At 42.7% G+C, this 16,953-nt stretch overlaps 1 protein-coding gene across 1 annotated transcript; it reads right to left on the bottom strand.

Annotated features, from left to right (window-relative positions):
- Positions 1-3,573: 3,573 nt before the first annotated feature.
- On the bottom strand, positions 3,574-16,948 carry LOC143040024 (small integral membrane protein 13). The gene is made up of 3 exons (XM_076210565.1): positions 16,740-16,948; positions 8,777-8,926; positions 3,574-3,883 (listed from the first exon to the last, which is right to left on the bottom strand). The coding sequence occupies exons 1-2, from the start codon at positions 16,825-16,827 to the stop codon at positions 8,784-8,786; spliced, it is 231 nt and encodes a 76-aa protein (XP_076066680.1). The 5' UTR covers positions 16,828-16,948; the 3' UTR covers positions 3,574-3,883; positions 8,777-8,783.
- Between the last annotated feature and the right edge of the window lie 5 nt (positions 16,949-16,953).

Raw genomic sequence — 16,953 nt, 5'->3', positions numbered from 1 at the left:
ACATTCCTAAACGAAAAAGTAAAGGCATAAGAGGGTCTGGGAGTTTTCCGACCAGCACCCTAAAGTTTGGGTCTTTTAATGTGCGTGGATGTGGTACAGATGAGAGTAAAATGGAAGAGATAGGTAGTATGTTTGTGAGAAGAAAGATGGATGTGTTGGCTTTGAAACTAAGTTGAAAGGGAAGGGTGAGTGTAAGTTTGCGAGTGTAAGTGGGAGGTTATCAGGAGTGAAGAGAGGGCGAGGGAGGGAAGGGGTGGCTATTCTAGTAAGTGAAGAGATAGGTAAACATGTAGTGGAGTGGAAGGAGGTTTCCTCAAGGATAATGTGGATGAAGGTGAAACTGGGAAAGGAGATGTGGGTCTTTGTAAGTGCATATGGGCCTGGCAGTGAGAAGAGTGTAGAAGAAAGGGAGGGCTTTTGGTTAGATTTAAATGAGTGCATAGAGGATTTAGGGAGAAATGTCAATGTAATAGTACTGGGAGATCTTAATGCTAGGGTAGGAAATGGTCCAATTGATGGAGTGGTTGGGAAATGTGGAGTTCCAGGAAAGAATCGTAGTGGAGAGTTGATGGTGGAAATGTGTCTAGAAAGAGAGTTGATGATAGCAAATACAGTGTTTCGGAAGAAAGTCAAGCATAAGTACACATGAGAGAGGGTGGTGGATGGAAGGGTGGTAGATAGAGCGTTGATGGATTATGTAGTGGTAAATAAGACAATGATAGAAAGAGTTAAGGATGTACATGTGCTAAGGGGAGAGGGTGGGGGAATATCAGATCATTTTTTGGTGGAAGGTAAGTTGAGTGGAGGATAGATGGAGAAAGAGGAAAGGGACAAAAGGTAGGGAGGTGCTTAGAGTGAACTCTTTAAAGAAAAAGGAGGAGGAGTACAAGAAGCTGAATTAGGAGTGAAGGATAGAGTAGAGCTAGGTGTGGAGGAGGAATGGGGATGGTTCAAGGAGGGAGTCACAGTGTGCAAGGATGGTGTGTGGAACAAGGACAGAAGGAAATAGAAAGAAAGGTAGTGAATGGTGGGATGAGGAAACAAAGAAGGTTGTAGAAGAGAAGAAGCGAGCTTTCACAGATTGGTTACAAAATAGGACGAGGGAGTCATATGAGAGGTACAAAGAAAAGAAAAGAGATGTAAAGCAAAAGGTAAAGGAGGCAAAGAGGAGAGCAGATGTGAAGTGGGGTAAGAGTATGACAGAAAATTTTGAAAGTAATAAAAAGATGTTTTGGAAAGAAATTAAGAGAGGAAGAGGAGGCGAACCAATTAGAGAAGAAAAGGTAAAAGGTGCAGATGGAGAGATGATAATGGAAGAGAAGGCAGTAAGGAGAAGATGGGCAGAATATTTTAGGGAGTTGCTAAATGTGAAGGAGGATAGGGAGGGAAAGATAGTTGCAGTGGGGAATGCTAAGAAAATGACTGTGATGAGTGAGGAAAATGGAGGAGAAATAAGGAAGGATGAAGTGAAGGCAGTTGTTAAGATGATGAAAGCAGGTAAGGCACCTGGTCTGGATGGATGCCATGCAGAATGTCTAAAAAAAGGAGGTACAGTGATGGTGGACTGGCTGGTGAGGTGGTTTAATGTTTGCTGGAGAGAGGGTAGAGTGCCGGAGGACTGGAGGAGTGCCTGTATAGTTCCACTTTACAAGGGAAAAGGGGACAAGTGTGAATGTTGTAGTTTCAGAGGGATTAGCTTGTTAAGTGTAGTTGGGAAGGCTTATGGGAGGATCTTGATTGAGAGGATTAGGAGAGGAACAGAAGGAGTAATTGGTGAGGAACAGTGTGGATTTAGGACGGGTAGAGGTTGTGTAGATCAGATTTTTGTGGTAAGACAAATATGTGAGAAAGCTATAGGAAAGGGGAAGGATGTTTTTTGGGCTTTTATGGATCTGGAAAAGGCTTATGATAGGGTAGACAGAAAGGCACTGTGGGAGGTTATGCAGATATATGGGATAGAAGGAAAGCTTCTAGGAGCTGTCAAGAGTTTTTATGAGAGTAGTAGAGCTTGTGTCCGGATTAGAAATGGAGAGGGTGAGTGGTTTGAGGTAAAGGTGGGACTTCATCAAGGATGCGTTATGTCGCCCTGGCTGTTCAACTTATACATGGATGGGGTAGTGCAAGAGGTAAATGCAAGGGTAGTGGGTCAGGGATTGGAGATGGTTAAAGAAAATGGAGAAAAGTGGGAGGTGAGCCAGCTGTTGTTTGCGGACGACACTGCGCTTGTGGCAGGATCGGAGGAGGGACTGAAGAAGTTGGTGACAGAGTTTGGGAGAGTATGTGATAGAAGGAAGCTAAAGATAAATGTGGGTAAAAGTAAGGTGATGAGATGTACAAGGGGTGAAAGTGGCAGTAGACTGGAAGTGAGCATTAAGGGAGAGCGACTGGAGGAAGTGGATAGTACTTGGGTGCAAATGTGGCAGGAAAAGGTGGAGTGAAGGTGGAGGTAGAATGTAGATTGAGAGAAGCGAGTAAATGCCTTGGTGGATTGAAGAGTGTAATGAGGAATAGACATTTGGGAATGGATGCTAAGAGGAGACTGTATGAAGGAGTGATTGTGCCAACAGCACATACTGAGAAGTATGATTGGGGTTACTAGGCTAGAGTGAGAGATGAGGTGAGGAGAAGAACGGGGGTGGAAAGGGAGTTGGGAGATAGGGTTGATGAAAGAGTATTAGGATGGTTTGGACACATGGAAAGAATGAGTGAAGAAAGACTAGTAAAAGAGGTATGGAAGGCAGATGTGGAGGGAGTGAACATGAGGGGACGTCCTAGGATGAGATGGATGGATGGGGTGAAGGGGGCTTTGGGGAAGAGGGGAATGTCTGTTGAGGAAGGACGGGAGAGGACAGAAGACGGGTGAATGGAGAATGGTTGTATATGGATGATGATGTGATGCATGAGGTGGAATGGGTGGGGGGATGGGGGGTGAGGTAGTATGTGTGAGCAAAATTTGACGCAGCCCGAAGGGATTTCTCCCCATCTTCTTTTATGCATGGGGGGGACAGAGAGGGGGGGGTCGCCGATTTAATGAAGCGGCCTTGCTGTGGATGTGCTGTGTCTTGCGACACTGCCTCTGACCCAGGGCAGTGGATAAGGTGCAGGGAGGTGCTAAGATAAGAGGGAGGGTGGAGGGGTGTGCAGTGTATTCAGGGATGGAATGGGTGGGAATGATTTTATGCCTTTTTGGCTACCTTCCTTGTAATGGGGGAAAAAGCCTTGGTATATGTATGTATGGTTTAATGTCACAAACATCCCCCTAGGGAGGCAAGGACAAATGATTGGATTGCCTGTGCCTTTACTTAACCCACACCACCAGACTATGCCTGGCTCCTGGGGGTTTGCTGCCAACCACCACCCATGTTTACTACACACTGCCTTTGCCAGGTAGAGGGGGCAATGCTCAATTGTGTGTACAGGCCTTTACTTCTACCCACCAGCTCCCTAATGCCTCCCATCATCTGTGTTCACCTCTCGTACCACTCAATCTATGTATATGTTGGAGAATAAGTTATGGAAGAGAGATTTTAAACAAGTTGGGTGGTACTTGCAAAATGTTAATGAAAAGGCATCCTGATGGAACAGTTTACTTGGTAGAAAATTACATCACAGTGAGTACAACAGTTCAACATCACCAACTTACATATATATTCATTGACAGTAATTCTATATGATACAAAAATATACAATATGAGATTTGTTTAACATCAACTAAAGCTGTAATGGCTGGCACAGTTACTGCATAGAAAAAATGCAACACTTGCAATAGGATTTGCATGTTTAAAATATAAAAAACCTGAAACAGAGTACAAGTGCAATGCAAGTCTAGTACTCCTACAAGGAACCCTACCAACTAGTGCAGCAGATGGTAAGTTGATTTAGCCTGAAAGAAACCAAAAAAATTGGTTACATAAAGTGAAGATTTGCAATACAAAGAAAACATGAACAGTATCATAAGAATGAAATTGTTACAACAAAATCCTAATGGGACATTCACACTGAAGGGTGGGGTCCCTCTTCTAACAGCACATGAATAGAACTGCCATGCAGCCTCATTGCATAGTAGGCAACATGAACATAACAAATGCAACATTCTATACATCTTCAATATCTTATAGAAATTTTGAAAACTTTAAATTACCAACAGTTTTGCTCAAACAAGTGAAACATTAAAACACTGCCCCCACCACCAAGTGGTACTTTTCCCAGACCTACCACCTGAGAATTGGCAAGAGATGAAAATATTCAATTGCTATAATTTCTCTGTAACAACCTAACTTTCCCTAAGCATGGAACATAAGAGGACAAGTTTAAATAAGAGATGAAGTGCCTGAGAAGTTTGGTAGGTTACTAGGCTAGATACTTGTACAGTGGCAGATTGGGGGGGGGGACTTTATCACCCCCCCCTTTCTTTGATTAATGTGTACACCATGGCAGTAAGTATATTCAACACTTCACTGAGGGTAAATATTTAAAATGCAAAATTTTATATTGTCCACTATGTTACAGAAAGCATCTTTTTGAAAGTCCTCTTTGCAAAAGGTGTGGAGGGAATGAACATGAGGGGGTGACCAAGATGTATAGGGTAAAAGGTGCACTGGGAAGCAGGGGAATGTCGGAGAATAGTTGTGTATGGGGGGGGGGGAGTGTGAATGATGTTTAGACACGGCACAAAGGGATTTCTCCCACTTTTTCTGCAAAAGGGGATGGAGACTCTGACCCAGGGCAGTAGGTGAGATGCAGGGATGACCCATCATCCAGGAGGAGCCAAGAAAAGAGGGAAGGAGGGGTGGACTACGTGGGGATGAATATTTAGAGGGCCTTCATGACAGGACATCCCTAAATTACTGTTCAGTGCTCTCACCTGGAGCATGTCTCCATCACCCCTGTAGGCAGGCTGCAAGCATTTGACCAAATTTGCAACCAACTTGAAAAGGCCTAGAGCGCTGACCATTTTTGTATTGCACTACTTGTCCCATAAAACAAGAACTGACCTATCTTTTCTACACAGCCAAGTGGGTTGGGGTTTCCTAACCTACCAGGGATAGCAACTGATGCATTGCTATCTCGAGTGGTAACCCTTATTTAACTCCTATTTGGTAGATGATGCAGAATGGGGAAGTGGCATAAATACAATTTGCAACACAGCTCAGTAGCAGCCTACAGTACATGACTGAACAGCCCTGTGCAGGACTCGCTCTCTTCAACCAACGTGTCCTCTCCATCTCATCTACAGGCCTTGCCACATCCTAGTGGCTCCCCTGTATTTCACTACCATCCAGAGCTTGATACTGGGAGAGTAAACATCAAAGATTGAGAGTATATTCAGTTGCTGCCAATCTTCCCCTGCATTAACAATAAAGAATCCTTCAGCAATTGCGTGATGATGGTAAAGACAGTGGTCAACCTGTGAAAGGACAAATTCAGCTCTGTAGCAGCCTACACTAGTGTGCAACCTTATTCAGTATATGCTCTGCTCACACCTGCACAAGGAGAGGACTAGAAAAGGTGCCCCAAAAATAGCCTGTGTAGACAACATGGCTGGGGAACCACCCCAGCAAGTAGCTAAGTCACCCATAATATGGCATGAATAACCGAACAACAAGTAGGGAGCAACGACCTTTCAAAACCAAAGTCCACCTGTTGCACTCCAGCCCTGCTCTCGCAACACTTTTCTGTGGGCAGAATACATCAAAACAACCTAAGTAAACATATGGTGAGAAGCTTATCCCAGGAGGCACATAGCTGTAGCTAAAATGTACCCTATTCGATCCAACTGAAAAGAAGTATATGCCAAGTTCAGATTTGCCTCCCTACAGTAATACATATATACCAAAGGCTTTTTTCCCCCCTTACAAGGGAGGTAGCCAAAAAAAAAAGGGCATCACAATCAACTCCCACCCATTCTGTCCCCACATGCTCTACTCCCATTCACCCCCCCTCTCCTTCCTCTCATGTGGAAAAAAAAAAAAAAAAAAAATGGGGAGCCCAACTCCCTTCCATGCATCACAGCATCATCCATACACAACCATTCTCCATTCACCCCTATCTTCTGTCTTCTCCCTTTCTCAATAGACATTCCCCTTTCCCAATGCCCCTTTTACCCCATCCATCCATCTCATCCTTGGTCGCCCCCTCATGTTCACCTCTGCCTTCCACACCTCTTTTCTTTCCATGTGTCCAAACCATCCCAACTTCCTTTCCACCCTCACAACCCCTATCATCCTTCTCAGGCACCTCATCTCAAACACATCAGCACAATCACTCCTTCACACAATCTCTTATTAGTATGCATTCCCAAATGTCTCTTTCTCATTACACTTTTTAATCTCACCAAGACATTAATTTGTTTCTCTCAATCTACATTCTACCTCCACCTCCACTCCCTTTCTCGTCACATTTGCACCCCCAAGGATCTAAAACTATCCACTTCCTCCAGTCTCTATCCCTTAATACTCACTTCCAGTCTGCTGCCACTTTCTCCCCTTGTACATCTCATCACCTTACTTTTACCCACATTTATCTTCAACTTCCTTCGTTTGTATACCTACCCAAACTCTGTTACTAACTTCCTCAATCCCTTTGATCCTGCTACAAGCGCAATGTCATCAGCAAACAACAACTGGCTTACCTCCCACTTTTCTCCATTTTCTTTAACCATCTCTAATCCCTGACCCATCACTCTTGCGTTTATCTCTCACACCACCCCATGTATTAACTGAACAGCCAGGGCTACATAACACATCCCTGGCAAAGTCCCACCTTTACCTCAAGCCACTCACTCACCTCTTTTGATTCTAACACAGGCTCTATTACTCTCAAACACTCTTGACTACTCTTAACAGCTTCCCTCCTATCCCATATATCTGCAATACCTCCCACAGTGCCTTCCTGTTTACCTGCTTACATAAGCCTTTTCCAAATCCTTAAAGGCCCAAAAAAAAAACATCCTTACCTTTTCCTAGAGATTTTTCACATATTGGCCTTGCCACAAAAATCTGATCCATGCAACCCCTACCTGTCCTAAACCCACACTGTTCCTCACCAATTACTCCATTCCTCTCCTAATCCTCTCGATCAAAACCCTCCCATAAACCTTCCCAACTACCCTTAACAAACTGATCCCTCTGAAACTATTACACTCACTTGTCCCACAGCAGTGGGCGAGATACAGGGATGACCTGTCATCCAGAAGGAGCCAAGAAAATAGGGAGGGAGGGCTGCCAGGTCTGCTGACTGCCTACTCTCACATACCACAGGTATATTCATGCCCTACCACCACCACCACTGGATCATTTTGCAAACTAGAGCTGTGAGCATCCCCACTTTGACCCACCCACACTCTCAATGGAGAGCACAAGGTCCCGCATCTTGACTGTGGTAAAGCTAACGACTAGCAACCTCCACTGTCAAGTCCACAATGCCCTGGGTGATCTAACGCCCCACCCACGAACTACAACCATTCTCAAGTGTCAATCTTTTCAGGGAAATTTTGTAACCATACTCCAATGTCAATGTATGACATGATCCCAGGACACGTTCAAGGTACGAGATCCCCTGAGCACTCTCCTGAGATGCACTAACCTCTTTGACATCATCCCTGTGGCAAATGGACTGCCAAGTGCTGCTACTCCTGCAGTCTGAGGGCCAGATCCACTCCTGCTTTCAAGTCCCCCCCCCCACTCCCTTGTAAGCAGATCGTTGGAGACATGACTTGAAACCTCCCTCACCATCTCATCCACTGCCCCCCACTGGCACCCAACATTCATTGTTAAATAAACCAACTCTCTCTCCTTCAACCAGCCTAACTGGCTGCCCTACATGGGCCAGACTACCAGCCTAACACTACCTATGATCAACATTTAGTCAAAACATTTCCACAACAGACAATGATGAGGGGATATCACTGTGAATTTTGGAAAAACTACAATATTCTCCAAGCCATCAAAAATACTGGTGAAGCAAAGGGAAAACTGACCATATAGTGCTTGGATTGGATATGGAGGAAGTGTACAGTATGTGAACTTGTTTGTTGGTTTTGGGAAAGAGGAAGAACTTGATCAAATTAAGAGATATAATTGTGAAAATGAATGTAAGTAGATATCCTCACAGGATACATGATTTAGTGGTGATGGGAGTGAGAGCAAAAGAGTCCAAGGAGAAGGAGAATAGATGAGGCAAATAAAGCCAAAAGAGCATATTAGGATAAGTGAAATTTTTGTGGAAGTGACAGATTTGGATAACATAGACTACTGCAAATTGTTCCACAAAAAGAGAGCACTAGGAATGAGAAAGTGATGTGGTGCAACAGCTGACTGCATGAATTATGAGAACGCAAGCTAAGGATAGTTCTGTCACACCACCTAAGTGCATCAGGTACCCACATACGAGGTTAACTTGCTCAAAATTCAGATAGATTACCTTCATGAGTTACAGATTGACTGATGAGACTTTGTGGGCATCCTATCTATTTATGAAATGGACATACTGTGAGCATATCTGTACTACAATCCATCACAAACTATCAACAACTATAAACAAAATGGCATATCACTGCTATCTTTGACCTGTATACCAAGAGCATTTTTCCCCCCCTTATATGGGAGGTAGCTAATTCAGAGGCACGTGCCAACTGCCCTGGGTCAAATGCAATGCAGCAGTCATTCACAGTAAGGCCGCTTCACTTAATCGGCACCCCCTCTCCTTCCCCTATCTTCTAACTTCTAAAAAGTGCTACAAGGTTCATTACTACACATGATGAAAATAAATACCTAACCTTCTCATCATTCTCGTCGCACCTTCCTGGTGGTTCTTGGCTTTGTCGTTGTGATCGGTTCACCAGCAGCATTTCGGTCTTGTCCATTACCAAGCAGCTCGCGGATGAAGTTGAACTTGGACAGAAATAGCTTCCACACCAACCACCATCCTGGCAAGATATTAAACAGCTATTTTTAGGTGGGCAACTGTTGTACAGTTATCTATGCAGAATATCACTATATATATATACATATATATATATATATATATACATATATATATTATATATATATATATATATATATATATATATATATACATATATTCCTCTACATCAATAATCTTAATCATGATGAAATAGTCAATGCATCTGTTCATATGTATGCATTTTTCTGCCTTGTCAAGTGCAGTTTTTGCATGATATCTATGAATTTGACATAAATGTGTAGCCTCAATTATTTGATATGTGTGATTATGATTTGATTGGTTTCAGAAAGACTTTTTTGTGGAAAGATTTAAAAAATGCACCAAAATTTATTTGACTGAAAAAAAAAAATTCCACTAGATTTTAGCAGCCATTAACAATATTCACACAAATGCTCTGTTATCAACAGAGCATTTTATTGCATTTGCTGCATATAAAGCTTAACAATGCATGACAAATCAATCAAGGGGGGGGGGGAGTAAAATAAACTGCATTTCAAATCTTAGCCCACAAAACTCATACCAATCCTTGCACATTATCAAGCGGATTATGATGACAATTTGTGTTTTGCTGTCCAGTCCATTTATGTTACTAAAGGACACATATACAAGATTCTCATGCAGATTCAATCTAAGGAAACATTTCTTGCAATTCATAGTACACAAACAGAACAACCTGATGCTGGAGACTTTGGGCTGAAATCACAAACAGCCTCTAAGAAAATAATCTAAAGTTATTCAGGTATGTTATGGGCAATCATGAGCCAGGATAGGCTTTGTTTTCCATTCCTGAATTGTCTACCTACAGAACGATTACATCCCCTGGTGGAGTTGGTAAATTGTAATTTCCCATTAATACTCAGCATGAACGAGTACTTTTTTAAAGCATAAAAAGAAGCACAATATAGACAGGTACCTGCTTGTGGAGGCAAGAATAAGACCAATGCAGACACCAGAAAGGTCAGTGGATTGGATAAAACCAAGAGCTCAGGCTTGTTGAACAAGCAAAAATACAAGGGAAATTATCTACATGATAAGAGTTTTTTCCTCCTTATAAGGGAGGTAGCCAAGTCAAAGGCATTTACATACTCCCACCCATTCCACTCCCATCCACAAACATTTCCTCCTTCCTGGGAGCAGTTTCCCCCTTCTGAAGGAAACTACATTGGCGAGATATAAAACTTCATCAATGGCCAGTTCCATGAGAGGGTGATACTACAGATACACTGCTATCACTATTGGGCGATCCAATTTTCACAGGGTTGAAGAATTAAGGTCAAAGTGGGGTGTATGTTCTCCAATGCCTAGCTGCCTTCCTTTGTGTAAAATAGTGTAAAAAGTAAAACAGATATCGCTATAGTTTATCAACTACCCGGTAACTTGAGCCCTTCAGCATAGTCTGGTGAACCACCCATTGCTTATACAACTAGCGATGACCTGTGCATGGCAGTCTGTACATTATCTATTTATGGAATATATATACATATTCATTATATGACTGCTTTGTGTTAGAAATAGCTCAAGATTTAAGGGAAAGATGACTATAAACTTTCCATTTCACATGGCAACATGGTTTATGTGATGCTACTGCCTAAGATATATACACATACACCCCGTCTGGGGTATTGGCTGCTTGTTATTGTGGCAAAGTAGCATGCAGTCGATACTTTAGGGTCTATATGGGGCGCCCCTACGGACCAGAGCCACACATCATTTTGTCTATGATAGAAGAAATTCTGTTCATAGAGAAATGATGACACTTTTATACTACGACTGTCCCTCCGTTATGCTGTCCCCCAACCCCTTGTTGCTGTCCTGTACCATTTCTCTGAGTATTCTCTTTCTGATTGGGGGAATTCCCTGTGGTGGGGGAAAAGAATACTGCCACCAAGTTTCCCACTTGGATCGTAAGAGGCGAGAAGAAAGGGATGGGGAGAGGGACTAGGCATCCTTCTCCCTGTAGCCCCAAGGGGCAGATTCCTAAAAAGAAAAGGAAAGGCATAAGGGGTGCTGGAGGGCCTCGGGCCAGCACCCTAAGGTTTGGGTCTTTTAATGTGCGTGGATGTGGTACAGATGAGAGTAAAAGGGAAGAGATAGGTAGTATGTTTGTGAGAAGAAAGATGGATGTGTTGGCTTTGAGTGAAACTAAGTTGAAAGGGAAGGGTGAGTGTAAGTTTGGGAGTGTAAGTGGGAGGTTATCAGGAGTGAAGAGAGGGCGAGGGAGGGAAGGAGTGGCTATTCTAGTAAGTGAGGAGATAGGTAAACGTGTAGTGGAGTGGAAGGAGGTTTCCTCAAGGATAATGTGGATGAAGGTGAAACTGGGAAAGGAGATGTGGGTCTTTGTAAGTGCATATGGGCCTGGCAGTGAGAAGAGCATGGAAGAAAGGGAGGCCTTTTGGATAGATTTAAATGAGTGCATAGAGGGTTTAGGAAGAAATGTCAATGTACAGGTAAACGTCGACTTACGATGGCATTAGGTTTCGATAGAGCCATCGTAAGATGATTTCATCGTAAGTCGATCCCCAATTTGTGTATCACTGTTCCATGGTCACTGTACCTAGCCTACCTGTATATTAACCACCAGAGATACTGAATATAGCCTATTAAACATGTACAGTAGTTTATTTAATTATTTTTATCCTTTTTACCATATTCAAACACTATAATATGTATTTTCAGTACGGAACTTAAATCTCGCGGGCAGCAGCCAATGCCAGCCGTACGACGTGACGTAATAATACTCGCATCATAAAATATAGTCACCGCTTATATCGATCGTTCTCTCTTTCACCCGCGAATTTTGAAAACCACAGAGAATGGGATTCAAGGCACATTTGAGAGAATGTAAAAACACAGGGGCGACTACAATAAATATAATCAAGACGCCGATATGGCAGCGTCGCGAATCCACTTGCTCCTCATGACGCCTACGTGTGCGGCACCGTATGGAAGGGGTTAAATTATCATATCGTCGTCGTCGTCGTCATCGTAAAGTCGAACAATCGTAAGTCGCGGCCATCGTAAGTCGACGTTTACCTGTAATAGTACTGGGAGACCTTAATGCTAGGGTGGGAAATGGTCCAATCGATGGAGTGGTTGGGAAGTGTGGAGTTCCAGGAAAGAATCGTAGTGGAGAGTTGATGGTGGAAATGTGTCTAGAAAGAGAGTTGATGATAGCAAATACAGTGTTTCGGAAGAAAGTCAAGCATAAGTACACATGGGAGAGGGTGGTGGAGGGAAGGGTGGTAGATAGAGCGCTAATGGATTATGTAGTGGTAAATAGGATTATGATAGGAAGAGTTAAGGATGTACATGTGCTAAGGGGAGAGGGTGGGGGAATATCAGATCATTTTTTGGTGGAAGGTAAGCTGAGAGTGGAGGATAGATGGAGAAGGAGGAAAGGGACAAAAGGTAGGGAGGTTCTTAGAGTGAACTCCTTGAATGAAAAGGAAAAGGAGAAGGTGTACGAAAAGAAGCTGAAGGAGGAGTGGGAGGGAGTAAAGGATAGAGCAGAGATGGGTGTGGAGGAGGAATGGGGATGGTTCAAGGAGGGAGTCTTAAAGTGTGCAAGGATGGTGTGTGGAACAAGAAGGACAGGGGGAAATAGAAGAAAGGGTAGTGAATGGTGGGATGAGGAAACAAAGAAGGTTGTAGAAGAGAAGCGAGCATTCACAGATTGGTTACAAAAGAGGACAGGGGAGTCATATGAGACGTACAAAGAAAAGAAAAGAGAAGTAAAGCAAAAGGTAAAGGAGGCAAAGAGGAGAGCAGATGTGAAGTGGGGTAGGAGTATGACAGAAAATTTTGAAAGTAATAAAATGATGTTTTGGAAAGAAATTAAGAGAGGAAGAGGAGGCGAATCAAGTAGGGAAGAAAAGGTAAAAGGTACAGATGGAGAGATGATAATGGAAGAGATGGCAGTGAGGGGAAGATGGGCAGAATATTTTAGGGAGTTGCTGAATGTGAAGGAGGATAGGGAAGGAAAGATAGCTGCAGTGGGAAATGCGAAGAAAATGAGAGTGATGAGTGAGGAGAATGGAGGAGAAATAAGGAAGGATGAGGTGAAGGCAGTTGTAAAGATGATGAAAGCAGGTAAGGCACCTGGTCTGGATGGATGTCATGCAGAATGTCTGAAAAAGGGAGGTTCAGTGATGGTGGACTGGTTGGTGAGGTTATTTAATGTTTGCTGGAGAGAGGGTGGAGTACCGGAGGACTGGAGAAGTGCCTGTATAGTTCCTCTTTACAAGGGAAAAGGGGACAAGTGTGAATGTAGTAGTTTCAGAGGGATTAGCCTGTTGAGTGTAGTAGGGAAGGCTTATGGGAGGATCTTAATTGAGAGGATTAGGAGAGGAACAGGAGTAGTAATTGGTGAGGAACACTGTGGATTTAGGACGGGTAGAGGTTGTGTAGATCAGATCTTTGTGGCAAGACAGATATGTGAGAAAGCTATAGGAAAGGGGAAGGATGTTTTTTGGGCTTTTATGGATCTGGAAAAGGCTTATGATAGGGTAGACAGAAAGGCACTGTGGGAGGTTATGCAGATTTATGGGATAGGAGGAAAGCTTTTGGGAGCTGTCAAGAGTTTTTATGAGAGTAGTAGAGCATGTGTTAGGATTAGAAATGGAGAGAGTGAGTGGTTTGAAGTAAAGGTGGGACTTCGTCAAGGATGCGTTATGTCGCCCTGGCTGTTCAACTTATACATGGATGGGGTGGTGCGAGAGGTGAATGCTAGGGTAGTGAGTCAGGGATTGGAGATGGTTAAAGAAAATGGAGAAAAGTGGGAGGTGAGCCAGCTGTTGTTTGCGGACGACACTGCGCTTGTGGCAGGGTCAGAGGAGGGATTGAGGAAGCTGGTGGCAGAGTTTGGAAGAGTATGTGATAGAAGAAAGCTAAAGATAAATGTGGGTAAAAGTAAGGTGATGAGATGTACCAGGGGTGAAAGTGGCAGTAGACTGGAATTGAACATTAAGGGAGAGCGACTGGAGGAAGTGGATAGTTTTAGATACTTGGGTGCAAGTGTAGCAGGAAAAGGTGGAGTGAAGGTGGAGGTAGAATGTAGATTGAGAGAAGCGAGTAAATGCCTTGGTGGTTTAAAGAGTGTAATGAGGAATAGACATTTGGGAATGGATGCGAAGAGGAGACTGTATGAAGGAGTGATTGTGCCAACAGCACTGTATGGGGCAGAAATGTGGAACATAAGAGAAGAAGAGAGAAGGAGTTTGAATGTGTTTGAGATGAGGTGTCTGAGAAGTATGGTGGGGGTTACTAGGCTGGATAGAGTGAGAAATGAGGAGGTGAGGAGGAGAACAGGGGTGAAAAAGGATTTGGGAGATAGGGTTGATGAAAGAATATTAGGATGGTTTGGACACATGGAAAGAATGAGTGAAGAAAGACTAGTAAAAGAGGTATGGAAGGCAGATGTGGAGGGAGTGAACATGAGGGGACATCCTAGGATGAGGTGGATGGATGGGGTGAAGGGGGCTTTGGGGAAGAGGGGAATGTCTGTTGAGGAAGGAAGGGAGAGGACGGAAGACAGAGGTGAGTGGAGAATGGTTGTATATGGATGATGTTGTGACTGCATGAGGAGGAATGGGGTAGTATGTGTGAGTAAATTTTGACGCAGCCCGAAGGGATTTCTCCCCGTCCTCGCCTTATATGCAGAGGGGGATGGAGAGGGGGGGGTCGCCGATTAAATGAAGTGGCCTTGCTGTGGATGTGCTGTGTCTTGCGACACTGCTTCTGACCCAGGGCGGTGGGCAGGGTGCAGGGATGACCCGTCATCCAGGAGGTGCTCAGATGAGAGGAAGGGTGGGAGGGGTGTGGAGTGTATTTAGGGATGAAATGGGTGGGAGTGTTTTTATGCCTTTCCCTTTTTGGCTACCTCCCTTGGAAGGGGGAAAAAGCCTTGGTATATGTATGTATGTATACAGGTAAACGTCGACTTACGATGGCATTAGGTTTCGATAGAGCCATCGTAAGACGATCTCATCGTAAGTCGATCCCCACTCTGTTCCGTGGTCACTGTACCTAGCCTACCTGTATATTAACCACCAGAGATACTGAATATAGCCTATTAAACATGTACAGTAGTTTATTTAATTATTTTTATCTTTTTTACCATATTCAAACACTATAATATGTATTTTCAGTACGGACTTAAATCTCGCGGGCAGCAGCCAATGCCAGCCGTACGACGTGACGTAATAATACTCGCATCATAAAATATAGTCACCGCTTATATCGATCGTTCTCTCTTTCACCCGCGAATTTTGAAAACCACAGAGAATGAATCATTTGAGAGAATGTAAAAACACAGGGGCGACTACAATAAATATAATCAAGACGCCTACGTGTGCGGCACCGTATGGAAGGGGTTAAATTATCATATCGTCGTTGTCATCGTAAAGTCGAACAATCGTAAGTCGCGACCATCGTAAGTCGACGTTTACCTGTATATATATATATATATATATAAATACACATACTAAATCCAGTTCTATTCAAGTATCACTCAAACACACTGGGATTTTTTTCAGAAATGCACAACTACATGACACTGCATTAGAATATTAAATATTAATTTTGTAAATTATAATACATCAACATAATATACATTTTGCTTGGCAGGAATCAATGAACATTTTTGCTAGAAGCAAATACACTACCAAATAAAGCTGTGATCATAGAATCAAGGTCTGTCCAGTCCCACTAAAAAGCAAATATATTACCAAATGAAGCTGTGACCATAGGATCTAGAATATGCCATCAATACTTCTGTCATTACCTTACACAGTACATATTTTTAAAACAAAGTTATGCAACTCCTGTACACCCAACAGTCTGATCGGATACCAAAACCAGCTGTTAATATCCCTAACAACGAATCTTATGACCTATAAAATTTTAGGTATTGCATTACTAAATGCAGGTTAGGTTAGAATAGACAAATTTATCATACTTTAATTTCTTCAAACTACTACATCTATCAAAACAAATATGGTGTCCCAAGCAGCCCCAATGGCTCTGTATGTATACTTTGCTTACTTAGTTTACTTAGTATAACTTTTATCAACCTTTTGTTATCGATTTCCACCAAGAAAAGCATACATTATGTGATGTATTATAATTCACAAAGTTATTTAATTTTCTAATGCTATATTGCAGAGGTATCCCTTCCAATTTTTTTTTTTTATTATTTTTTTTTCCTGCTATGGAATGGTTACTTTAGGTTATGTTAAGAGTTATTGGACAACAAGAGTTTCATATCAAAGACCTGTGCTTGCATGATTCTTGATATATACCCTAAATACCAATGTCCTGAGTGAAGGACTTCAGTTAATTAAATTAAGGCCAAGCCTAGCCCCTAGCAGGAAGGTTCGATAGGGAAATTAATGGGCAGTGCATCTGCTAAGGTCCAGGGGGCATTTTAGATTTGTAGTTTCGTCAGATCAAGTTAAGACTGTTGACGGTGGAAGACGGCAATTAGTAGGACCAGGTAGTTAACAGACTACACCCTTGGGCTTGGTATATTTGTTACCCATAATGATAATGATCATTATAACACTCACCTTACGATATTTAACATCACATTTCTTGTAACTACTATTCGATTTTCAAGAAACCAGAATTATCTTACCATTGAAATGCATTTCCTTACATAATGATAATTTTAAGGGTGTTCCACAGCATTACAACGCCGAACAAATCTTTTCAAATACATGCAAATTGTTAGTGTTTGCATGACAAGTTTGTCAAAACAAAACCCCTTGTTTACTTACCAAATGCAACAATGAGTACAACAAAGAAAATGAGTACTAGTGAGGATACAACTACTAAAATAGTTTCTTTGATGGGTTCTAATTCCATGGTCGTAAATTTTGTCAAAGCCTCATGACAACTTTCCTTTCCAACATCTGCTCAGTCTGTTTAGAGTGAAGCTCTGTTGCTATTCGCTAGCGACTTGTCGCTACTTTCTTCTCAGTAGTGTAGCAA

This window comes from Oratosquilla oratoria, chromosome 27, assembly GCF_046742065.1.
Source record: "Oratosquilla oratoria isolate Oo_2021 chromosome 27, ASM4674206v1, whole genome shotgun sequence".
Taxonomy (NCBI): Eukaryota; Metazoa; Arthropoda; class Malacostraca; order Stomatopoda; family Squillidae; genus Oratosquilla; species Oratosquilla oratoria.
Note: the sequence above shows the minus strand (reverse complement) of the source record. Positions and strands in the feature narration are given on the sequence as shown.